This window comes from Xyrauchen texanus, chromosome 40 (genome assembly GCF_025860055.1).
Source record: "Xyrauchen texanus isolate HMW12.3.18 chromosome 40, RBS_HiC_50CHRs, whole genome shotgun sequence".
In the NCBI taxonomy this organism is placed as follows: domain Eukaryota; kingdom Metazoa; phylum Chordata; class Actinopteri; order Cypriniformes; family Catostomidae; genus Xyrauchen; species Xyrauchen texanus.
Window position 1 is genome coordinate 32,564,805 of NC_068315.1, and position 26,106 is coordinate 32,590,910.

The 26,106-nt window shown below is 40.9% G+C and overlaps 1 protein-coding gene across 2 annotated transcripts in view; it reads left to right on the forward strand.

Moving 5' to 3' along the window:
• ngfrb (nerve growth factor receptor b) overlaps positions 1–26,106 on the forward strand; it is an 83,919-nt gene that overhangs the window by 53,277 nt on the left and 4,536 nt on the right. The window contains exons 4-5 of one of the 2 annotated variants that reach the window (XM_052112444.1): positions 19,779–20,055; positions 22,743–22,903. In XM_052112444.1, the coding sequence (XP_051968404.1) occupies positions 19,779–20,055; positions 22,743–22,903 (438 nt within the window). The remainder of the gene's footprint in view (positions 1–19,778; positions 20,056–22,742; positions 22,904–26,106) is intronic. The other variant, XM_052112445.1, reaches the window with a different exon arrangement.

Here is a 26,106-nt window from a genome sequence, read left to right on the forward strand (position 1 = left end):
CCTTCCTGCCCTGTAAGAGGTGTCTGGCAGTTGTCTTAGCATCTTATATGATTTTCCTGAACATTTGTTTATGTTCATTCACCAATGATCCAATCACAGTGTGGCACATCTTCTTCCACTCTGGCAGTTAGAGAGGCACCCTGCCATAAACTGGTCCCTGGAATGCCATCTTAACCTATGTTCACCACAATTATGGTCCTCTAATGAAGTGACTGCTTTTACATCAATACAATTATATTACATGATACCTTTACAAATTTGAATACATTGTTACAGTTTTGGCATTTGACTATACATTGGCAAATTATAGTTTTTTTTATGGCAAACATTAACCAACAAAGAAAAAATACAAAAATTATAATTTAATAGAGTTTTAATTAAACAAACTACATCAACAGCTGTAAGAAAATAAGGCTTGAAACAGTTTCCAAGTCTGTGTCAGCAAGGATCTGGATTTCCATACATTTACTTATGGCCATCAAAAAATTGTCATGTAGTCGATATGCTAATGGATCAATGAACTGCACACAATTTTTAAGTAATAAATAAAGTTTAAATTATTTTATTTTTTTAATTAAATTAAAGTCATAATTGTGTTGGGCAACACAAATAGCTAATTTTAATTAAATAGATAGTTCACACCAAAATGAGGCTTCTGTCATCATTTACTCACCCTAATTAGGTTCTAAACCCATAAGACTTTCATCCATAGTACACAAAAGGAAACGTCTAGGTTACGTAAGTAACCTCCGTTCCCCGATGGAGGGAACGAGACATTGTGTCAGAGAAGCGACACTAGGTGTCTCTCTTGAGCGCCTGTATCCACCGCTGATCTATGAAAAAGGCCAATGAGAAGTTGGCAACCGGTATTTGCATATACTGCTCCCGGATATATGGGTATTTAAGCGGCGCAAATACGGGAGTTCATTCAGGATTTTTATGAGGAGCCGGAAATGGTCTGGCCACAACAGTGGCTCGGCTCAGCGACGTGGCGGGGAAGACACAACGTCTCGTTCCCTCCATCGGGGAATGGAGGTTACATACGTAACCTAGACGTTCCCCTTCTGTCGCTCTCTCCATGTTGTATCAGAGAAGCGACACTAGGGGTCCACTTATAAACGTGCCATGCGCTGAGCCGTGTACGTGAACTGCTGATACAGGAGCGAGCAGGTATTCCTACGTGCAAAGGCGACCAACTGTATCAGACTGCACGTACCCTTCCCCAATGCCCCATTAAAGCCATCAGAGTCCTTCTGGTTACCCTGGAGGGGGGAACAAGGTGATGGCTGCCAACCTGGGAACGGTCCAGCCTGGCTGGGCCTCTTTTCTCTCTTTGTTTCTCGCATAGAGCAACTACGGCCGGGGCCCTTACACGCATTGAGGGAAGGGGGTCTTAGCCCTTCTTTCAGGGGGAGAAGACCCTGCGGAGGCCACACCTACCCTGCAGGTGAGGCAAAGAGTGGCAAATACATCACATGGCCTATTAGGACCTATGTGGAAAAGTTAGTGAGGTGGTAGATCCAGCCTCGTAGAGGGGGGAAGCATACTGCACGGCGACCGAGGCAGCTGTAACTGCCTAAGGGAGAAACGGGGGTCCGCTCGTGAGGGGACCGTACCGCAGAATTACACACAGAGGGAGTCCGAGCAGGAGGCCTTACCTTTGGAGCACCTATTCCAGTACAGGTTAGTTTGGGTACCCATATCCTGCCCCCGATACGGGTATTTAAGCGGTGCAAATACGGGAGTTCATTCAGGTGGCTTGGGTCGGCGAGTTCCTCCGCTGAACTGCGGACCCAAAAGGGCTAGGGAGGAGTCAACCAGCGACCCGAAGATGGGGTCTCCTGGCAACGGAGGTGCACTATTTTACCTCGGCTGAGAGAAAGGGTGCTAGGTGTAAGCGATTCACCTGGCCAGATCGTCAGCGTGTTACCGAGTTCTACGGGCTCGGACCTGAGAAAACACGGGACGATACTGACTCAACTCGGAGATTGTAAAACCTTGAGAAAGTGTTAGGTGTTGCCCACCCTGCTGCTCTGCAGATGTCTGCTAGGGAGGTGCCCCTGGCCAGTGCCCATGAGGGAGTGAGCTCGGACCCGCAAGGGGGGGGCACGGACTGGGCGTGATAAGCCAATGAAATGGCGTCGACAACCCAGTGCGAACAGACGCCACTTTAGGGCGTAAAGATGCCTGGTTGAGGGGGTTCTGGCTTGGTTGATAGTATCTATGACGGTCGGTGGTAGGCCGGCTAGATCTTCCAGAGGTCTGGGTGCGGGTGCCAGAGTGTGCCCCGTCCCTGAGAAAGAAGGTCCTTCCTCAGGGGAATTCGCCAGGGAGGGGCTGTCGCGAGGAGCGTGAGGTCCGAGAACCAAGTCCGGGTGGGCCAGTAGGGGGCCACCAAAATGACTTGCTCTTCGTCCTCCCTGACCTTGCATAGCACCTATGGGGAATTGGCATGTACCCGTGGCATGCTCTGCCATCGAGGGTGGCGAGGGCGGATTGGAACCCAATCCAAGGGTTCCAATCCAAGCCCACGCTAGTGGCTGCCCGGGAAAGCATGTCGGTCATCTGTGTGTCGGCCTTAGCTTGGGCATGCAGGCCCGAAAGCGGCAGCCCAGGGGATTCCTCAGCATCAGATACCGCGCCCTCCGATGCCGCGGCGAGCTCATCTGCTTCGGTGTCAGGAGGGTAGGCGGACTGGCTGTAAGGCGAGTCGCCGTTGCCTCGAGCACGGATGGGAGTCAACGAGCGTACCGGGGTGCGGGTGGTCCGAGGGGGCATACCCGGCGGAGCTGCCATCCCCAAATCGCCTCCATCGCCAACCGCATCGTCCTCAATCCCGTGGGAAGAAGGAGCAATGCGGGAGGCGGCAGGAGTGGCTTGCTTACGGTTGTAAGCGAGCCGCGACCGCAACGTTGTCATGGTCATGTTCTCGCAGTGAGAACATGAACCATCCACAAATGCAGCCACGGTGTGATCGCTACCCAGACACACGAGACAACGCCTGTGGCCATCTGAAGCGGAGAGCACTCTACCACATCCAGGAACAACACAGGGGCGGAAAGGCATCTTTATAAAGACGCGTCCTTAAAAGGACGTTCAACGCCGCTGTGTTTTGCTCTTTTAGAGGAAATTACTCTTTTACATAAAATCACTCTTTTATGAAAAAGGACTCGTGAGAGTTCTTTTATAATCTGCAACTGTCGAAGCTCCCAGGGGCAGGAATGCATAGCCGTGCAAACAGGAGAAAGCCGCTGTTGTGCGCGGTAGAATCCAACAGCATGCAGCAGAGGAATGACAGGAACTCGGTCTGTAACACACCGCAATTGCAGACACGACCATCGGCTTCAAATTTTTTGAATGAACTCCCGTATTTGCGCTGCTTAAATACCCATATGTCATATGCAAATACCGGCTGCCAACTTCTCATTGGCCTTTTTTCATAGATCAGAGCAGAGCCATATAGAGACAGAGTTGCGACAATGGAAGTTCTAAATGCTTGATCGTCACGTGATTCACGTAGACTTCAGATAGTTGCTTTGGTGCTTTGGCAGGCATTTCAAACTGTTAGAGTAGAGTGACAGAACTGCGATTTCTGGTAATTAGTAGTCAATAAATGCATTTATTTTACATATTTATGTAACACACCGACATATGTATGTAGCATGAGTATGTTGTTACAGCGATGTTGTTTTTTTAAAGATCAAATCAGCTAATATTTGAGGATTAGTGTTCGTTTACCGTTATTTGCCTCAACTTATTTCAGGCTAGGGTTTCTGTTGCCTTTTTATGTTACCTCATGTTCATTGTTTTCACTAATCTCATGGTAACTAATGTCATATTTATGACTTTTCAGATAGTACAGAGACAGGCTGGTGACAGGTGATTTCCAGCTCACGACCGCACAATGGGTCAATGAACTGTTAACTATTAGCAGCAGTTACGTAAATGTAAAATTTTGTGAAATGAAGCTTATTGTTTACAATTCTTACAATTCTATATATAGTAATATAATTATTTATGTATTATAAATATTATATATCTAATGTATAATTCTTATAATACTTATTCATATACACAATATATTCAGCTTTAAAACAACTTAAGCATACTGTATATAAACTGCCGTTCAAAAGTAATGAGGCTGAAAATTCAGCTTGGCATCACAGGAGTAAATTACATTTTAAAATACATTAAAATAGAAAACAGTTATTTTAAATTGTAATAATATATTACTGATATTACTTTTTTTTTAAACGATGGATGAAACTGAATCAAGAGAACAGATTTTACAATTAATAGGGTGTTCGTTACTAACTTTATCCAGCTCCAATCCTTGCCTAATCTGTTAGTTATCCGATAACATCCCTTATCTCCTAATTTAATGAGTAATACTCAACTATAAGGTTTTAATTTACAAGTTATTTTTATTTAGAAGTACTGATAATATACAGAATAAGATAATATTATTCTTTAAACCGCTCACCTTTTAAAAGTGCGTCGCAAACGGTTTGTTCTGCTGCATCTCTATGGTGCAGCATGTGTTTGCTGCTACTTCCGGGAACTATTGAGAGGCTCCACGAGCCGCCATTGCTGTAAAAAAAACATTCCATTGGAGTCAATGGAGTTGTCGCAACTCTCTCTCTATATGGCTCTGGATCAGAGGTGAATATCGGCGCTCAAGAGAGACCCCTAGTGTCGCTTCTCTGACACAACGTGGAGAGAGCGACAGAAGAGGAATGTTAGTTAAAATGTTGTGTACTGACAGCCTCAGTCAAAATTCATATATCAACATTCTTCAAAATATCTCCTCATGTTTCACAGAAAAAACAATGATGAGTGCGAGTAAATCATGACAGGATTTATCTTTTTGGGTAAACTATCTCTTTAAATTGAACAAGCAGCTTGAATCCATTTTTGACAGTATAGCGAGAGATCCAAAATAAATGATAAAAACTTAACAGAACTGAAACAGAAACACTCCAGAAAAGACAGATGTATATCAGTAGGCAAATAATCAGTTGAGAGAGAGAAAGCATATGTACAGAAGCGTTTGTGGTCGATAAAAGAGATGCAGTTATACTCTACTGCACTCTCAGGTTACACACATTGACCTTTGTGAGTGCTATCACATTTTGCTGCAGAGAACACACACATGAGCAGCACACAATATATTCAGCTCACTTCTCCAGCATGACAAGGCATCTACTGTAACTGTAGTATGCGTACTTAATTCCCAATAAACATAATGACATAGTAAGATGTCTTACAGGAAAGGCTCAAACCATCATCAGCTCAGTTTAAAGACTTTGTTGTGCACCTTTTCATTCTAGAAAGAAACAAATGGGATTGTGGAAAAAAATGCTGTGTCTATGTAGGATATTTTCTATTTTGCTATCACATGCATGCAACATTACAGTATTGCACAAATGCAGTCTATTAAACCAAAGATATCTGTTACACTGACCTTGTCCAGGCCTCTTCTTTCTTTATTGGAATAGTTAACGGAAACATGAATTTTTTTTATTCACCTTCATACTGTATTACACATATGATTTTCTTTCTTCTGCAGAACACAAAATGAGATTAAAGCATGTCACAATCACACTTTACACAATAATAATTCCATACAATTGCAGCTGACTCAATTTAAAGCTTGAAAGAGCACCCAAAAAATGTGACTTGTGTTTCAAATTCCAAGTCTTCTGAAGGCATACCATCACTTAGTTGATGAACATAATGAAACTTAAGTAGTTATTCAATAATAAATCACATCATATTATTTTGATCAAACATCATGACGTCATGACACAAGAACCAACGAGGTTTGATGTTTATGACATATTACCACATTGGATTTGTGCGCTGTTTAAATGTATGTATTAATGAATTGATTAGTGAAAAATTACTTAAATATTGGTCTGTTCATCATACAAAGTTTGGAACATCATGTTGACAGAAAATTATGTAAAAAAGGTAAACAATGACAGAATTAAATGTTAGGTTAAACTATTCCTTAAAGACTTAAAACATGTTACGTCTTTCGAACGTAACCTTGGTTCCCTGAGAGGGAATGAGACATTGCGTAATGACCCAATTGGGACTACATCACTGGTCTCACGTGGTCTGAAGCCTGTATGGAATAACACCAGTTTATTGGCTGATGGCGCTTAAGCGACGCCCATAGGGAGCCACATCACTATATAGGTGAGCGATTGGCACCATCTCACCAGATTTTCTGCAAAAGGTACGAGCCTATGAAGCAACTACAGAGAATGAGAAGCCATTCTTTTGTTCTAAAATCTGCGGGTGTAATGTCCATTCTCCACGCATCAAAACTTGTCTGGACAGGGGATCCTCCCCCAAATTCGACAATCCTGGAACATGTACTGCTCGTAAAGTGCAATGCAAGTCCATAAAAAGGGTGCAATATTAGTTCACTTTGCCTCCAAAGGTGAACATGTGCTAATGTGCCTTGGTGTAATTTGAATGTGGAAATAAGCATCCTTCAAATCTACTGTCAAACCAGAACCTCGGCTGCACTTGTTACATTATGCTGTAAAAAAATGCATTCTCTCTCATTCAGATTACCCAATTCGGAACTGCTGCTAAGTCATCACATGAACAGACAGAGTAATTAATGCATGATTCTCTAACAACTGATTGGCACTCTTGGCTAACCTTTGGCATCCGCCTTGCAATCAGCGGTAGTGTGGAGGGAACCCCTTGCACTTCCATCGTTGTGACTGATTGAATGTGTTTAACAACATTTACATTTATTTAGGTATAATGACTGTCATCCTGAAGAAAAGAGTATGTGAACATTGGGGAGGAGCACTTGTGCTTATTGTACATCGAATTCTGTTATGCCTGTCCCGAACCCTTGGCTATGGGGACAGAGGCTGATTTCAATCAGGCAATTATAAAAAAAAGACGTAATTCTGAATGTATTTACAGAAGAGGATGCCAGATAAACCATCTTCCCTGGCATAGAACCGGGATGAATGTGTGAACATGGAGGGAATTGAGAGCCACAACAGCCCCAGCCTTTATTATGGGGGCTTTTTATACTTTTATAAAAGTGTGATTTGTGAACACTTGAGCTTATTATACATCCAATTCTGTTATGCCCAAGACCCTTGGCTAAAAGTGTTAAAAGGGGTCACTCTGAATGAACATGGGAAAGAATTTAACAGAGGCTGGTTTCAGAATGAGAGTTCTTTTTTTTTTTACTCACTCTCCAGCGTAAGTCACGAGGGACAGCTGAGCCATAACCTACCTTCAATAGGTGAATGTTGATACCAAATGGCCTCCATAGAAAATTTTGATACTAATTTGTCTACATATACAAATTATGACCCAATGGTTTCTCATAACTTTGTCGATCATCCATACTTACTAAATCTCGAGTGTCTGATGTATATCAAATGGCAGACTCACGCGAGGAGAAGCAAGAGCGTTACCTTCAGAGAACTCAAAACACAAATCCTTAACAACAGAAAGACTGCAAAATCAGTGAGTACAGAACTAATGCATCTTATAAGGAGCAAGGAGCATGAAGTACTTGCTGCCATTGAACAGGGACAGAGATAGCATTTTCTTCTCTTCACCCTTCAAAGAAAAGATGGCAGAGCCTCACCATCTCCTGGGACCCAGGGAGAATAGTAATGCTGACGAAGCATCCCGCGCATTGGTTCACACTATTGTATTGTTGAAAAATGCTCTTTTTTTTTCAAGTCTATGGGCCTGAGCACCAACAGCTCTCCAAAACGGGAGAGAAAGAAAGAGTTTACATTTCTGCAAACACTCTAGGGCAACAAAATAGAAGTAATTAGGTATTTTTAAATAAGTGCCTACCTTTTCCATCTTTCCTGTGATGAACACCTCCAAATCAGCATTTTCTGATGGAAAATGGCCAGCGTGAGGTGTAACGGCACCGAACTTGGCTGCATGCCAGATAGAGGAGCAAGAATGATGGCAAGAATGGTGCATCCGTTCATAGAGAATGATGCAGAGAGAAACACAAGGAAAAGTCTGGTGCCCATCCTCAATCCTTCTTCTTATGACAAGAGCCAGATCCTCAAGGCTCATATGGCTCCTTTCAGAGACTGCATGGTTTGACAGAGCCTCAATGAAGTGCCATCACGCCTGTTTAACAAGGCGGTTGAATCCACACACAAACTGATAATTTCCAACTACGTCCTCACGTGTTGTCACCCAAAAGGAAAACATAGTCCTCGCTTTGACATGAATCGCTAGTAACCAACACAGCTTAGACAAATTTGTGTACTGAAGTAAGAAAATCTGGCGAGATGGCGCCAAATGCTTGCCTAAATAGAGCCTGTGACGTGGCTCCCTATTGACGTCGCTTAAGCACCATCAGCCAATAAATTGTGGTGATTATATACAGGCTTCAGATCAACATGAGACCACAACTGGGTCAGTATGCAAAGTCGAAGTTTCCTTCGAAAGGGAACTGTTGCTCTCACTGGCCTGTTTAATGCAGAATGGAATGCTTTTATCACTATGGAGAATTCTGAAGCAAGCAATAATGTATATAAGCAATTATATATACATATATACAACATAAACAAAAGACATTTCTAAATTCAAATGGAAATTTAAACTAAACACAAATAGCAATTAAAATAATGAAGTGATCAAAAAACACTTCCCACAAAACCAAACATTTACCGTCTCCAACGGCCCCATTTCCAATCACGCAAGCATCTGTCAACTGTCACATTTGTGTTTGTATTGCATTTTGGTAATACAGTTAATGCTGCCTAAAGAAAATAAATTAGAACTCAATTTTAGGTTCAAGGTGAACTTGTCTTGTATTATTTTATGATTTAATCAATTTCATCTTTGTTTCTTTAATACAAAGATAGATATTACTGAACCAGCATAGTTGCGTTCACAATGCATGTTAACTGCGAACTGCTCTGTGAAAATAAAGCAAACTAAACTCACAGAACCTCCTGAGATGATCAGAGAAAATTCTCTGAGCATCTCATAGACGACATTATTATTGCAAACAGTTTTATATAAATGAAACAGAAAAAAAATTGTGAAAACTCTTAACATGCGCTTGTTCCACGAGACAGGCTCGTGCTGCACGCCTCTGAACAAACAGTGATTCAGACACAAGCATTGACAGCTTTTCTTTTGCCTGTTTTTAAAAATGTAATAAAGTGTGTTTCAAGCACGTGTCTTTGTGAATAACAGCATTTCTTGTCATGTGTCACTCAGAGACATCTTAAAGGTTAGTGAACTAATCTTTTAAATGAACAAACCGTTCTCGTTCACCTTCATACACTGACTCATATTTTTCGTTCACTGATGTCTCTCCTTTCGTTCACAGTTGTTTGCTGCTTTTCATGCCTCCAAAGACTGGCCATAGCATGAGCCAATAGCAATTGAGTGCACATTGTGAAGGAGCATATCATTGGTTCAACCCACTAAACGAATATGCCACATCACTGAACTAGATGTAATTTGAGTCTGAATGAGATTAGAGGTGGTTCGTGAGCAAACTCGGTCACGAATGACTTGTGAACAAAGATCTGCTGAGTGACTGAACGAGAGGAGTTGCAGTATGTCATTAGTTCAGAATCAGTTTGGCATATGAGTCAATCCCGTTGAACAAGGACAGACGGTGAAATGCACTTAATACAAGTTTACAAGTATGCACAAAATATGATCCCCAATGCTGTAAAAATGACTGAAGACTTACAGTAAAAAATATATTAATTACAGATGGAAATGTTGTGCTTTAATGCACAGTGTAAGATATTTAGGCTTTTCTTAAACTTTTTCTTTGTTTGGTAATAATGAATGCTATCTCCAGCATTTGACATAATATTGTAAAAATAAGACCTACCATTTGTCGTGAAAATGGTTATGGAGTTTAAATTATATTTTAAAAGTGTCTTCGTACATTTGTAGATAAGCAACTTCCATTTGTGTTCCTTTGTGTTGCTTTTAAAGACTTGACTTTAGTGTGAGCCAATAGGATTCAAGAGTGCGCAGCGCTCAAGATCTCATCACCACCAGGGACAAGAGGTTGAACTCGCTCTTAGACAAGCCGGCGCACTCATCTAGCTTGATGAGCGTGCTGGGGAATGGGAGGTCCGTGGGGATTTACGCAGCGGAGGTGATCCCATTGAGGTCCTAAAATTACGCACAGTGCAAGCCGTGTTGGCCTCAAACCCGTAGGTAGAAGGTTAGAGGCGGGGAGACGCTGTGGTGGCTTGCTTTCTTACGAAGGCAAGCTGCGACCACAACATTGCCATGGTCATGTTCTCACAGTGAGAACATGACACATCCACGAACGATGTCTCCACGTGAAGGCGAGAGACAACGAGAGAGGCAACTAGAAATAACACACAGACGGAAAGGCATCTTTAAAAAGACGCGTCTTTTAAAAGATGTTTCCATGTGTGCCGCTCTTTTAGAATATACTCTTTTAGGAATTATACTCTTTTAGTTTGTTCTACCAAAGCGCCCAGGGGCGATCTCTGCAGTACACCAGTGCAGAGACTGGGAGAAGCCACTATAATGCACCTTCAGAATCCAGCAGAGGTGAATGGAAGCTGTTTGCTGTTCAGCTTGCATATTTCTCAATGAAATAGCAACTGATCGGCTCAGAAAAGACAATCTGAATGAGCAGTTCATCTCCTTTATACCCAAATGTGTGGGGAGTGGCACGCAAATACAATTCGCCAATTCCCATTGGCCTTTTATCAAAGATCAGAAGGTGTCTCTGGCTCCCAATAGTGACCCCTAGTGTCACTTCATCGACACAACATCGAGAGAGTGACAGATAGGGAACTGAATATACTGTAAACTCTTTGTGACCGGCATGAACGAATCAGTCATCATGAACGATCATCTGCTGACCGAGAGGAGGTGCTGCATGTTGTTTGTTAATTTCGTCAATCTTGTTCAACAAGAAAAGGGTCTGGATGAATTATGAATAAAAGTGAATGATGACCACATATTACAATGATATACAGATGTTATTGAAACTAATAATTATTTTTAGGCTAGTATTGTTGTCTTTTTTTTAATAGCTTGATTAAAAGTTGTGCTCATCAGTTCACAGTATGATAGATATGCTTTGTTGTCATTTGTGGGGAAAGGTTTATGATGCTTAAACACTCTGCAGTGCTGAAGTCTCTTAACATAATTTCAATAAAGGGTATTAGAATTGTTCTGGTCAAGAATGGCTGCATTTGATTCAATGCAATTACTTAAAAGACGGTCATTTGGCACCATCTGCATGCACAAAGGCGTAACAATGATATGGTCAGTGAACAAATCAATGAACAAATCTTTTTGGTGAATGGACTCAAAAGAATCAAGTCACTGAAATTAATCAAAATCACCACCACTATTACAGGTCACCCATCTGTTGCAGGTAGATTAGCAAAATTACTCACACATGAAATACATTTGGATGAGGAGCTTGTGAACTGGATCCAGACTCGCCACATTTGGTGGGTGGCGGGTGCTAGTTTCACACCCTGGCCACTGTTTAATGTGTTTGGTGATTTCCCAGCTCCATAGTTTGGCCATTTCCCACATTTTTCAATCATGGCCTGTCAATTGAGTGTCACAATCAGCATTGGGATCTTTGTAAGATACCGTCGATATCCAATAACATCGTCCTATCACCCAGCCCTAGTTGCTACCGACTACTGAAATTTTGGTACCGTGACAACACTAGTCTCTATGATATTCTGGTCTTTGTATATAGCTCAGGTTCCTCCTTAACTGTAAGTCTATGTGATTTTTTGCACCTGTTTTATCATCCACCAAGTGACAAATGTTCAAGTAAAGAAAAGTAATGGAATCCTCTCCTCAACGAGCTGTATTATTTTAGGTATCATTTATGTCTGTAGTTTAAACGATACTTAGGGTTTGGGGTTCATTCATATCCCTAATAATCAATAGCAACATCATGCTTGCCTTAGGAAACACCATAAATGGTTACTGTATATGCACAGTAAATATTTATCTTTAAAAGTTGCACTCATAATGTTTCTGTATATTGCAGAGACACCGGCAGCATAGATGCAGCATCAGGCTAAAACAGTTGTGTAGTTCTTTGTTATTGACATCAATGTAAAAATGAACCATTCACAGTCAGCCATTATGAATTTATTCCATGAACTAAAGCCATTATTTACAGGGTATTATTGAGACAAAGAAAACACATATAATAGCATATTTCTCCTTGGATTTAAGTGTCAATTAGTTTTTCACATGGGCAATATAAGAAGCATCTTTCACGTTAAGCCTTTTAACTAAGCCTGTACTGTACTGTTCTTTTGTTTTTAAGTAAATGGTTCACCCAAAAATGTAAATTCTCTCGTTATTCACTTACACTGATGACATCCCAGTTGTGTATGACTGTCTTTCTTCAGCAGAACACACTGGCACCCATTCACTTGCATTATATAAAAATCTTTATTTGTATTTTGCTGAAGAAAGACAGTCATACTCATTTGCGATGGCATCAGGGTGAATAATAAGAGAATTACAATTTTTGGCTGAACTATTCCTTTAAAAGTGTCAATATGCACAAGTTTGATGTGGGAACCTCCAAAAGTGAGAAAAAGAAGAACAGGAGGAAGAGATAGAAGAGTGAGTCACGTCTTTATATACTGGGAAGGAAGAAATCTGTCAGAAGGTCATGCATGCATAAGAGAGATTTGATGGAGAGATAATGGAGAAGAAAGAAAGCAACACTGAGAGACAGAGGAGTTACAGAGAGATGGGGGTTTGCAGGGGGGATTTTTCCTTCACAAAGAGTATCTCTGTCCATGTCTGGTGTCCTGTCTCCCATGATTCAGTGTGTGTGTGTGTGTGTGTGTGTGTGTGTGTGTGTGTGTTGGCGTATATAGATAGCCATATCATTCTGAGCTTGCGGTTATAAATGAAAACTCAGGATGTTGGCCCTGCAAGCACACCTGCAAATTCAGCCTGGTCTCAAATAACAACATTTCTATACCTACATTTTTGCCAAATCATTTTTTTATGTGCCTCATTGTAAATATTGCTGCAGTTTCCTGGTTACATGAGCACTAGGAGCACTTTAGTAACAATTAATTTTATTCCCTTCCACACAAATCACGAGTAAAGCTATTTTCAGTTCATCAACACTTAATTTTTGTCCTGTTCCTCACACACAATCCCTTACAAAAATGTAGAATTCTGGCAAATTCGCCACTGATCATTTTCACATGCAAATGAGTCTTGTGGCAAACTCCTCATTGATGCCACATGTTTGCCACAGAAATGTTTGTCAGTAGTGGCAAATTGTCTATTGTTGCCAAAGGCTCGCTGCACGTTCACCACTGCCGGTGAAGAGCTGCAAACTTCCAGCAAACATTTGCATGCAAAAATAATGAGTGGGATTTTGCAGCAAGTTTGTCAGAACTTTAGTTCTGAAAATGTTTTGAAAGGGATGTTATCCTATGACATAACACTTTTGCCATGGCTCATGACTTACAAGCTTACAAACTACATTTACAAGCTTGTTCAAACAAGATCAAATTGCATAGTAGGCCAACTGGGAGCATTACACTTGTGATGCAAAGGACTGTGGAACGAGTCCTGAAGAGCACGCGTGAGTCAACATGTAAACTGAAAATGATGTGGATGTTTTAGCAATTGAACTTTTCATCTAACACTTGTTTTTCTGACACCATTGGTTAGGTTTAGGTTTAAGGTTTATAAAGTAATTAGTTACTGTAACTTACCCAGCACTGCTTAGTGGACATTCACCTCGGAACAACTGCGATAAGTGTAATAACCTACATAATATAATTTAGCAAAAATGCTAAATTATCCTCATTCATGAAAAAAAAAATTGCTTATAAAACCATTTAAAATGTCACAGTGCAACAGCTTACTTTACACAGAAATTAATTTAGCTTGTGTTTCAGAAATGAGGCCCCAACTTTCCAATTATTATTTGTGTTGACCCAACCCCTCAGCCAAACTCACACGGCCAAAATTCATTCCAAAATGTTTCATGCTGCACTACTTTGATCAATAGATCCATATTTTGCATTACCATTGCATTGCACAGCCCTTCCCCAAACCAAATCCCCCATGAACTCCCATCCCCCTCTGGCCAGAATATCTGATGATCTTCAATGTGTCTGTCCATCTGTCTATGCTATAACTTACACCATCACACACGCACGCACGCGCGCGCGCGCACACACACACACACACACACACACACATGCACACACACACAAAGTAGCCCGGGGCAAAGCCTGTCCTCTTTGGGCCGAGCTTCCACCTCACCAATCTAATCACAGTCTCCTGCACTAGCTGAGTGTCCATTAAGTCTGACTCAGGACAAAGCCTGTTTATTACAACTCCCAATCGAATCACTGCTAATACAATCAAAAGGACCATTTTTCAGCTTTCCAGTGAACAGAACCGTCTTAGTATTCATGTCCTTGTTCTCCATTTTTATTGCATTGTGACTGTTATTATGTCTCTTTTTGGGGACAGTTTAAGTAACTAAAATAACTAACTTTAATTTATATAACTAACTTTTACACAACAGGCCTTATTTAACACAACTTATTCAAGATCTTCTGTTTCATTTGGCCTCATTCGTGAAACACAAGCAAACAAATTTCTGCTGATTTTTTATATTTTTACATTTAACACAGAAATTAATTCTTCTTGTGTTTCACTGAATGAGGCCCAGAACGGAAAACTTGGGCATATAAATACCATTAATGTTCTCCAGAGAGAAATAGATTTTTAGCAATAATGAGTAGCCTTTTCTAGATAGAATTGCCATGAGCTCCGAGATTGTTAGAAGTGATATATGATTATCAGTGCTGGAGAGCAGTTAACTAAATGTAGTGACTAATTTCAACTACATTTTCAATTAGTTATTATCAAAGTAGTAATGAGTTACTTATTCAAAAGTATAGTGCTGTAGTGGGGAGTCACATGACATTATGCAAGGGTTGGTCGCTTAGAGGCAAGCTCAACTTAAACATTGCTACAGTTATCCTTTTAAGCAGTATTAACTGACGATAACTGTAATAGTTTTGTTTGCTAAACTGTCCTGGGAGGGCAAAATGTTGGCCTGTGGGGACATTAAAAAGCACTTACTTTCTCATGTGTCAGACGCCTTACAGGATAAGGATGGCAGCTGTATAGACGTTAGTGGCAGCAAAATTTGTGAAGCAGGTCGGGAGATCTCTGACAAAAATCTCGACCTACTTGAAGGGCCTTGCAGAAATACGTCGAGTGACCACATCTATGGTGACTAAACTTTCCACCCTGATCACAAGAATGGACGATGTTGAAAAATGGGTCGAGTTTCATGAGTCGACTGAAAGAGAGCTATAGACTTTTACATTTACATTTATGCATTTGGCAGATGCTTTTATCCAAAGCGACTTACAGAGCCCTTATTACAGGGACAATCCCCCTGGAGCAACCTGGAGTTAAGTGCCTTGCTCAAGGACACAGTGGTGGTGGCCGTGGGGCAAACCAGTGTCCTTCTGATTACCAGATTACCAGTTATGTGCTTAGACCACTACACCACCACCACTTTTGGAGTGGCTTATTCCGAATTTGATCAACACAGCGGACCGCTGGCATGATATTGAGCGTGCCCACAGAGATTTTGGTCAGCTTTCCGGGGCGGGTGACATGTCGTGGAACTCTGGTTCGGCGGCGGCCATGTCGTGGAACTCTGACTCCGCCTCCTCCACAGTGAACTTGGAACCAATAATCTGTAGGGCGAGGTCGATATATTGGGCTAGATTGAGGGGACTGCGAACGCCAGGCATCAAGGAGGAGATGGGCTCATTAAGTCCCACCTGAAAAATTTCCTTGAGGGCGATCTCATAAAGGCCCTCCTTGCTGGCCAGATTGCAGATATCCTCCACGTAGGCTGAGGAGCTGAACTGCTGGGCTCCTTGTTGTCGGTCTAGTATTCTGTAACGTATTGTAGCTGGCAATGGCAAAGATGAAGACGAAGACGATGACGATGAAATGAAGAAACCAAGTGTAGTTTAATAATCAATGTGAAAACCAATAAGCCTAACTATAAACATGAATAAAATATAACATAAACTTGAAACTTGGTAGGCTTGGTAGGCACTGCTTGACATGAACTAAAAAAGTGCTATACAAACTAACATCAACCTATGAACAGACCGAACTATAAACAAGATAACAAGACTATGTCCATGGACCAATTACATAACAGAACTAATAAACTAAAACCAATGACAAACTAGAATTGATAATAACATAATGAAAAAATACACCAATGAAAACAAGACACATGAACATGGAGGGGAAAATGGCCAAAAAAGGACATCACATGACTAGAGAAACAACAACTAAACTTTTCATAATAAAAGACATGGAATCAAAACAAGAACCAACAGAATGAACATGACATATTCATTTTACATGAGCAGGAATTTTCCGAATATATGAATACTCTATGGAGCATTTAAACCGTTATGTAGCATTTAAAAATGTTTTGGAATAAAGTCTTAACCAAAAAATTACCTCTGTTAATGTGGATATAAATATGGTCAACTTTAAAAGACGGATAGACGAGCTCCGACGTAAAATAATCTCTTCAGTTCAGGAATTTAACATTGTGCTCAGGTTTTGGCTAAATATGAACACATGAACATAGACATTTCAAGAAGTGGAAGGTGTATATGAAGTTTTATCTTAATTACAGGTACACTTGATAAGCTTCTGACATGCACAATTAATGGAGACCGCAAACAGAGTCGAGACCACGCATATCCGATCTGAAATCACACCGTGCACATTTTTATTTATAAGGATTACACTTTAGAAATATTGGCTGAACAGATTCATAAATTAATTGTAATTTTGGATGTGTTTATTTACAATGTTGCTTTATCCTTGTGCTTCTTGGATAATCAGTCAAACTAATATTTTTCTATTATTCGAATGAATCCATTATTCGTTTTTAAGTCATTATTCGTGCCTTTCTCTCCCCTTTGCTGTTCTGCCCTGGAACCATTAGCAGCTGCAATAAGAAAAGAGGATGATTTTCCAGGTATTCAGTATATAGATCAAGGCATTAGGTATTTAAGCATTTTATTTCCAGCTGATTTTAGAGATTTATTTTGTTTCAACCCATTAATGAAAAGGTTCTCGTGTGATGTAGATAGGTGGGCTTTACAATATTTGTCTATGGCAGGGAAGATCAATGTTATAAAAATGAATTGTATCCCTAATTCAATTATCTACTACAGTTTCTCCCTCTACAGGTTCCTCTTTCTTATTTTAAGCAATCTGATAGAATATTTAAGTCTTTTATTTGGAATGTTTAATGACCTTGGTTGTATTTCAGTAAGTTACATAGACCAATTGACAAAGGAGGTCAATTTAGGTCTCCCCAAATATAGTTTTATTACTGTGCTTGTAGTCTCAGACACCTGGCCTACTGGTTTCTTACACCTGAGAGAGCCCCTCCTTGGTACAACACGGTCCTTGCCCCAATCTCACCATTGCAAAGTCTTTCTATCAAATTGCCTGAAGTGAACATGTATCCCATTATTTCACATTTATATTCAGTATGGACAAAGGTTTCCAATTTGTTACATTTTGATACTTACTTAAATGTTTCCTCAAGCATATGGCTGAATCCCAAATTGTGTATTAACAAGTCCCCCTTTTGCTGGAAAGAATGGTTGGAGAGGGGTGTTGCTGCACTTGGTGACCTTTATAAAAACGGAGCTTTGAGATAATTTGAAAATATAACACAGCAATTTGGGATTTGTAGGTCTCGATTTTATGGCTATTTACAGTTGTGCCATCTACTTTGTACTATTTTTAGTGGTAGTACACAGCCCCCTAAAGCTGCAGACCCGCGCTGTGTGGTGCTCACAGCCTTTGTAAAGGGGCACAAAGCGTCAGTGTATTATTCGTTGTTGATTCAGAGTCTTGGTGATGGGGCCTTAACAGCTCTTAAGAAGTTATGGGAAAGAGATTTGAACTTGGTATTGGAGGATGGGGAGTGGTAAAGTATTCTTAAACATTTTGAAACAATTTCTTGGGATGCAAGGGTATGCCTTATTCAGTTTAAGATTTTGCATAGTTTCTACTGGACTCCCTTTAGATTGTTTAGGCTTGGTTTTAAAGACCTATCTGCTGGCGAGAATTCTGGGTAAGAGTCCAGAATTTTATATGTGAGGCTTTAGACTCCCAAATTTCTTTTTGCACTAGACTATGTGACTATGATGGGAATCAGTGTTGGTTTAAAGGTGTTTTCTATTGTTTTGTTTTGAATCAATAAAAAGTTTGAATCTGAAAAAAGAATAGTGCTGTAGTATCAAAAAATGCTACATTTGTCACATTGTATTGCGAATGCAGCAATGGAGCTGAGAGAGTGATCAAAAACCACCACACTCACCTAAACCATCCTCTTTATTTCTCATGTAGCGCTGGAAAATCCAAATCAATTAAATGAATCGATTTATTTGAATAGTTCATGTAAATGAACCTGTTAAAATAACTGTGGCAGCGGGGGCGTGGTCAAGCGCCCGTCCGGGAGAGGAAAGCGGTAAGGGCGCTTACACCTGAGCTAAATTATGCCTAACACCTGTCTCTAATTCCAGTGAGCACGAGGAGAGCGGCATAAAAGCAGACACCGAGCCTCCAGTCGAGGAGAGATGACAAGCCAACTCAGTGCGCTTGATCACTATTGTGTAGTGTAAAAAGAGAATTAAAAGCTTACCTGTTGCTGAACACCTGTTCCCTGTCCTCCTTCTTGGATGAACAAATTCCCGGGTTTCGGCACCAGTGTAACGCTTCCCACAAGAAGGAGGACAGGGAACAGGTGTTCAGCAACAGGTAAGCTTTTAATTCTCTTTTACACTACACAATAGTGATCAAGCGCACTGAGTTGGCTTGTCATCTCTCTCGACTGGAGGCTCGGTGTCTGCTTTTATGCCGCTCTCCTCGTGCTCACTGGAATTAGAGACAGGTGTTAGGCATAATTTAGCTCAGGTGTAAGCGCCCTTACCGCTTTCCTCTCCCGGACGGGCGCTTGACCACGCCCCCGCTGCCACAATAACCAACTTGCTTATATTTAGGGTTGGGTCCAGTTAATTTTGTTTGGTTCGTTCAGATGGTTCACGTAAATTAACTTGTTCACATAAATTATTTACTGATTAATTTCAACCCATTTACAGCCTTGAAGGGACTTTGCCAGAAATCGCTGTCATCTTTTTCTGAAGCAAAAAATGTAGCTTAATTTTTACTTATACGTCACATCAAATACACAGTTTTTGGATGCTGTACCAAGGTGAATGTATTTGTAACATAGAAAAACATGTATCAGTACCCCTGCATGTGGAGTTGCACTCCATCCAGCTGTATCTGAACGCAAGAATGCATCTTCATTTTGTGCTGTCTGCTGAGTAAGTGTGGATTTTTGCCAGTAGAGTTGCACTTTGCCTGTACAGATGGAGTTGTGCCCTGCTCATAAAAACATGAAAGTGGTACTTCAAGTTTATGTTTTAACATAATTTTTTATAGCATTAATCACACTAAATTAATTAATTAAATTGGCAGCCCTAATTAAAATCTAAGTTATAATGGAGCTGGTTTGCAAAGATCTCTCATACCATTTTCATATACTAAAACATGCTTTAGCAACTTCAAAGTAACTTTAACTAACAGATTGTTGTAAACTCTCTTTCTCTGTCTTTTTCCTTTTCCTCCAACAGATGTAGATCCTCCTAACAACTCAACCTCTCCCTCTTCTCCTCCTCTATATGTTTCCCCTACTACATCCTTTCTTACTTTTTCTCCACCTACCTCTTCTGCTCCATCAGTTGTCTCATACACAGACAAGTCTCCTCCCAGTGGGCCTACAGAGAGTGTGACAACAACCGACCCTGGACTGAGGAAACTCCACGGGCTGAGCAACAATCTCATTCCCATCTACACCTCCATACTGGCTGCGGTGCTGCTTGGCCTGGTGGCCTTCATCATCTTTAAACGGTGAGAATGACCTGGGTCATTATCTCCTTCATGCTGGTATCTCCATCATCATCAACAGCACTCACAATGTACAAGCACAGTGCTATTTGGGCTTTAGTTCAGCTGTTTTTATTAGGAGTAAGTAATTATTTATTTTATTAGGAGTAAGTAATTATTTATTTTAGTAAATACATTGTATATTATGTAACCTCAGAGCGGATGAAAATCCATCCATCCATTTTCTATAGCCGCTTGTCCTATGCAGGGTCGTGGGTAGTGCTGGAGCATATGCCATCTATCTTGGGCCAAAGGCAGGGAAACACCCTGGACAGATGGTCAGTCCATCACAGGGCGACACAGACAAACAAACATATTTACGCTCTCACTCACACCTACGGGCAATTTAGAGTCTCCAATTCACCTAACATGCATGTGGGGGAAACCGGAGCACCCGGCGGAAACCCATGCAAACACAGGAAGAACATGCAAACTCTGCACAGAAAGGCCTGTGAGGTGACAGTGCCACCCATTGAGTCACCATGCTGCCCTCAGATGAAAACACAATTTCTAAAGCTTCAGTTGAATTCTGTATTAATTTAGCAAGTTGCTGCAATACTTAGCAACTAATTAGTAAAAAACAAATTGTTTATTATGATTATTACTAATAAAAATAAATTAAATAGAATTTAATTCAATATAAATAATATGCAACGCATCCAAGCAGGGGCAGTCCACCGCAACATAAATTATTTTAAATGAATTTATAAAGACTTGTGATCTTGCAGTCTATATAAATTGCCATTAGATAAAAAGACTGTTTATCCTAAAATAATGGCAAGAAAGCAAGTCATTCTATTGACGCTTTAGCTGCACGCAAAAACATCTCCAGTTACACATGTAACCTCGGTTCCATAAGGTGAAGGGAATGAGACATTGAGTCAGTTAAGCTGACACTTATGAGGAATTCCTTCTTTGACAACCTAGTCGAAGCCCTTATAAAATAACGGCAATTTGTAATTTGCAATGGTGATTTAGCCCCGCCCCTTTAGGCGCTCAGTTGAACATCACATCAGTTGGAACATAGAGAGGAACAAAGTGTGACCTGTGTAGTCTGATTCACAAGCACATGACCTTAATGCTGGCTCCATAATAGTGATAACAAGGACCCAAGTGCAGTGCAGACATTTATTCACAAAGTACTACTATAAAGATTCCCATGGCAAGATACACATTACAAGGGCAGAGGCTCACCAAAAACACCCAGGATACATGGACAACAACTGACAAAGAGCAGACCTTAAGATTATAAAACTCAAAATGGCTAATAAGTTAAAAATATGCAGGTGAACACAGAGAAGGGACCAGAAAACCAGGAAGAAGGAATTGGACACATTACAAAACAGAATAAAAGTCACAGAAACAAGAACTGAAGATACAAATACCATAACAATGACTCTTTTGAACCAGTTCATTTTGTGAATATTTCAAAAGACTTTTCTTTAGAATTGTTTTTCTTTTTTCTTTTGAATGAGTCACTGAATAATTCAGCTTTATCAACATTTGACTCAATTACTGATCTGAAATTATCATTACTGTAAGAAATAAAGCAAGAGCTGTGCAATTGAAGGATGGTTTAAACAGCGGTGATACACTTTCTTATGTGTAACATTTACAGGAACAGACAGATGGCACTGTTAAGAATGTAAAGGTGTATATGACATCATTAACAAACTTTCCCTTTGGAAGCCAAATAAAGAGAATACTTTTTTTAAATTATTTATTTATTAACATATCACATGATGCATGAAAAATAGACAGGACTATAGAGAAAAAAGTACAACTATATACAAAAGTGTATTAAAAGAGTCACATATAAGACTAATTTGAAAGCCTTGAAAGTCTTCATGTATGGTCAGAAAAAAAATTCATTGTGTACATTTTGTGGGGTTTGAAGTAAGTTCAGGAGCTACCATACATTTAGAGATGCTGATTTAAGAAAACTTTGGAGTGGTCACTTGAAAAATGAAAAATGAAAAAAATCACATGTGCATTCAAAAAGCATGAAGAATTTATTAAATAAATAAATAATATAAATTATTAATAATAATAATAATACTAAAAATAACAATACAATGAAATTAATCTGATGAAATATATTTTTTATAAACCATGTATCCAGTGTGCATACATACATTATGTACATGTGATTTTTTTCGTTTTTTATTTTTAATAAATTTGTAAAGATTTCAAACAAACTTTTTTCACGTTGTCATTATGGGGTGTTGTTTGTAGTATTTAATCCATTTTGGAATAAGGCTGTAACATAACAAAATGTGGAAAAAGTGAAGCGCTGTGAAAACTTTCCGGATTCACTGTATGGTTGCATTTTATTTTGTGATTTTTGCTATCTTAACTGGACCTGCACTGTATGGTGCTATTAACATAAAATACGTCTCTTTAAAACATATGCCATCTAAAAGGTGAGAAGCCTTTTTATAGACACTAGTCAGACAGACAGCAACAGAAGTGAGAGAGCTGCTTAGCTAAAGTTATCTGCTAGGTCAAAGTTCATTTTCAATGAGAGTTTGTGGCTGGACCATATGTTTTTCTCAACAATGGCAACAAGGTGCAGTGTTAAAGAAATGACACACTTTACATTTAAGATAGAAATGAGTAATGATTATGATGTTGGGTTTGATATCTTTCAGGTGGAACAGTTGTAAGCAGAATAAGCAAGGAGCCAATAACAGAGCGTGCAGTGCGAACCCCAGTCTGACACCATCTCCTGAGGGAGAGAAACTTCACAGTGACAGCGGCATCTCTGTTGATAGTCAGAGTCTACAGGATGGCCAAGGGCCTCCACATACAGGTACAAACACTGTTTATAATACAATAATTGGGGAGAGCGATCTGTTGGCATTCCCATTCATATCAATAGCAACTGCAGCCCTTGAAATATGCCATTTGCATGCTGCCATCTTTGCTTCATAGGCTGCAATAACACTTTCACAATTTATTTTTACTCACATCCAACACAGATCAGATATTGTTACACACGTGTAAACTAGGGTTGTCATGATACCATCATCATATCTTACTATACTATACCAGCTGAAGTATCACGATACCACACGATAATGGGTTAATTCTTAACAGTTTGTCATAGCAAAGGAGGTTCTTAGAAACTAGCCATTCCACTTGTTGCTCTGGAAGTGGTGAAAATAACAGATGAATGAACTGGTAAAAGGCTCAAATGGACTAACTTGTTACCTTATACATTCTTAGTTTGGTGGGGAAAAAAATCTTTGCCCCATCAAAACAGCAAGTTCATAGGGCAATGGCTTTAAAATTTTTTCATAAAAATAAAGATATTGTAACTTTAAAAAGACTTTTGAGCAGCTGTTTCATTATTTCAACTGTTTCAGCCCCTCGCTTCCAGTAAACAGCAGTGTGGATGCAGATTACACACACACTGGTTTGATCACACTCTTCTCTATAGACATTTCACAGCAGATGAGTTTTCCCAGTCTCATCAGGAAAAACGTCTCGGTTACTATCGTAACCTCCGTTCCTTGATGGAGGGAATGAAACGTTGTGTCGATATAGTGACACTAGTGGTCTCTTTTGAGAGCCTCGGTTACCTCTTATCTTTGAGAAAAGACCAATGAGAATTGGCAAACAGAATTTGCATGCTCCTCGCCAGGACATATGGGTATAAAAGCAGGGAAGCGTTTTTCTGTTCAGACAGGTTTTGAGTAGAGGAGCCGAGAGTAAGGTCCCGGCCATTTCAGCGGCTTTGTACAGTGTTGTGGCAAGAGGGACTCCATCAGGGAACAGAGGTTATGACAGTAACCGAGACGTTCCCCTTCTGTCACTTACTCGACGTTGTGTCGATGTAGTGACACTAGGAGTACCTATCTAAAAGCACCACAATACTGAACCATGTTACGTGGACTGCTGATGCAGGTGCAAGCAAGCTGCTGCATGTGAAAATAGCAGGTGCATCAGACTGCACGTAAACTTCCCCAATGCCCCAAAAACGTCATATAGTTCCCCATATCCCTGAGGGAGGAAAGCAATGTAACTAACATGGGAGCAGGCCGTGCCAGCTGTGGCCTTTTCTCTCTCTATGTTTTCTCTCCATAGAGTGTTAGATGTGGCTGGGGACATCTAATGCTATAACACACATCGGGGAAGGTGTTCTTTTCCAATCCTATTCTTTCAGGGGAAAAAGACCCCGCGAAGACCACATCCTGCCCAGCAGGAGAGGTTAACATGTGGCAAATACGTCACATGGGCTTATCAGCCACACATGGAAGTTGTGCGGGGGTAGGTCCTGCCTCGACGGGAGGAGCTATACAAAATCAGCGACCGGGGGTAGAGTGAGCTCTGCCCAAGCGAGATGCGGGTCCGCCGACAGGGGGACCGTACCACAGAAAATACATCACAGGAGTTATTGGAATAATCAGAACCTGTGGAGCACCTATTCCAGCACAGGCAATTCGGTGCCTGCTGTGGGTCTGGCTGCGAACATCCTCCCCTGAGTTCGGAGCCAGAGGGCTAGGGAGGAAGGACACCCATCGCTGAGGATGCCATATGCCCCAGGAGCCTCTGTAATTGTTACAGTAGAACCGCTGTGCATGGTCTGAATGAACCCAGTCAGTTCAGCACCAACTGCACATGCTTGCTTTTTAGGCATGCTGTCATTGAGACCGAGTCTAACTCCATCCACATTGAGTATGCATATCCCCACTTCCCTTAACAGGGGACGAGCTGCCTCTGCTACTTTCATGACGATGCGAGGGGACAGGGACAGACCAAAGGGGAGGACCTTGTACTGATATGCCTGGCTGTCAAAAGCGAACTGCAGAAAGGATCTGTGACGGGGTAATATTGAGACGTAAATGTACGTATCCTTCAGGTCTACTTCCACGAACCAATCTTGATGCTGGATGCTCGTTAGAATACGTTTCTGCGTCAGCATCTTGAACGTGAGTCTGTGTAAGGCCCGGTTCAGAACTCGCAGGTCCAAGATTGGCCGCAACCCACCGCCTTTCTTGGGTACGGTGAAGTAAGGGCTGTAGAAACCCTTCTCCATCTCGGCTGGAGGGACAGGCTCTATCACGTCCTTGCACAGAAGGGTTGCGATCTCTGCATGCAGGGTGGAGGCGTTTTCACCCTGCAAACGAGGTAAAGCAGACGCCACTGAAACAGAAAGGGTGACTGGCGAACTGAATCACATAGCCGAGTCGGATGGTCCTGGCCAGCCACCGCGACGGGTTGGAAAGTGTATGCGTCCAAGCTCCGGGCGAGGGGCACTAAGGGGACGATCACGTGTGATAAGCGAGGAAGTCGGTTTCGGGCAGTGAAAGGTGCCCTCCACGACTTCGTCAGTTGATTGTGCATGATGGACCAGGTAAGCATAGCTGACAGCTCGTCAAATTAATTGAAAGCAAAACCAAAGTTCTGATTTTAGGTTCCTCCATGTCCTCCTTACCTGGCCTGGTTGCCCAATTAGGTCGTCAAATGTACAAGATCTTGTAAGAAGTTTTGGAGTGATTTTAGGCTCCTCGTTACTTTTCAATAAGCAGATAAATGCTGTTGTCAAGGGTAGCTTTTTCCACCTGAGATCTATCGTTAAAGTGAACCATTTTCACATTTAACTAAATCTGCCCAGATATCAAGCCTTACTTGAGAAATCCTGTGTGATTTCAGCAGGGTTGTCCATTTGAATTCCTGTTGCATTGAGCGGTCAGGAGAAAACCTATTAACTCTTTCCCCGCCAGCGTTTTAAAAAAAAAAAGTTGCCAGCCACCGCCAGGGTTTTTGACGATTTTCGCAAAACTTTAATGGCCCGCAGAATATTTAATTCCATGAATATATGAAGATGCTATATATCAAAATAAAGATCTGAGCCTCTGCTTTTAGGCAAATAAAAAACGATTTTATTTTATCTTCATTTGTTATTTTTAATGCCATTAAGGCATTAAAGGTAGGCTTTGTCAAAAACAACATTTCGGACAAAAAGCTGAGAAAAAGGCATTTCTATCTACATTTTGAGCTACATTCTCA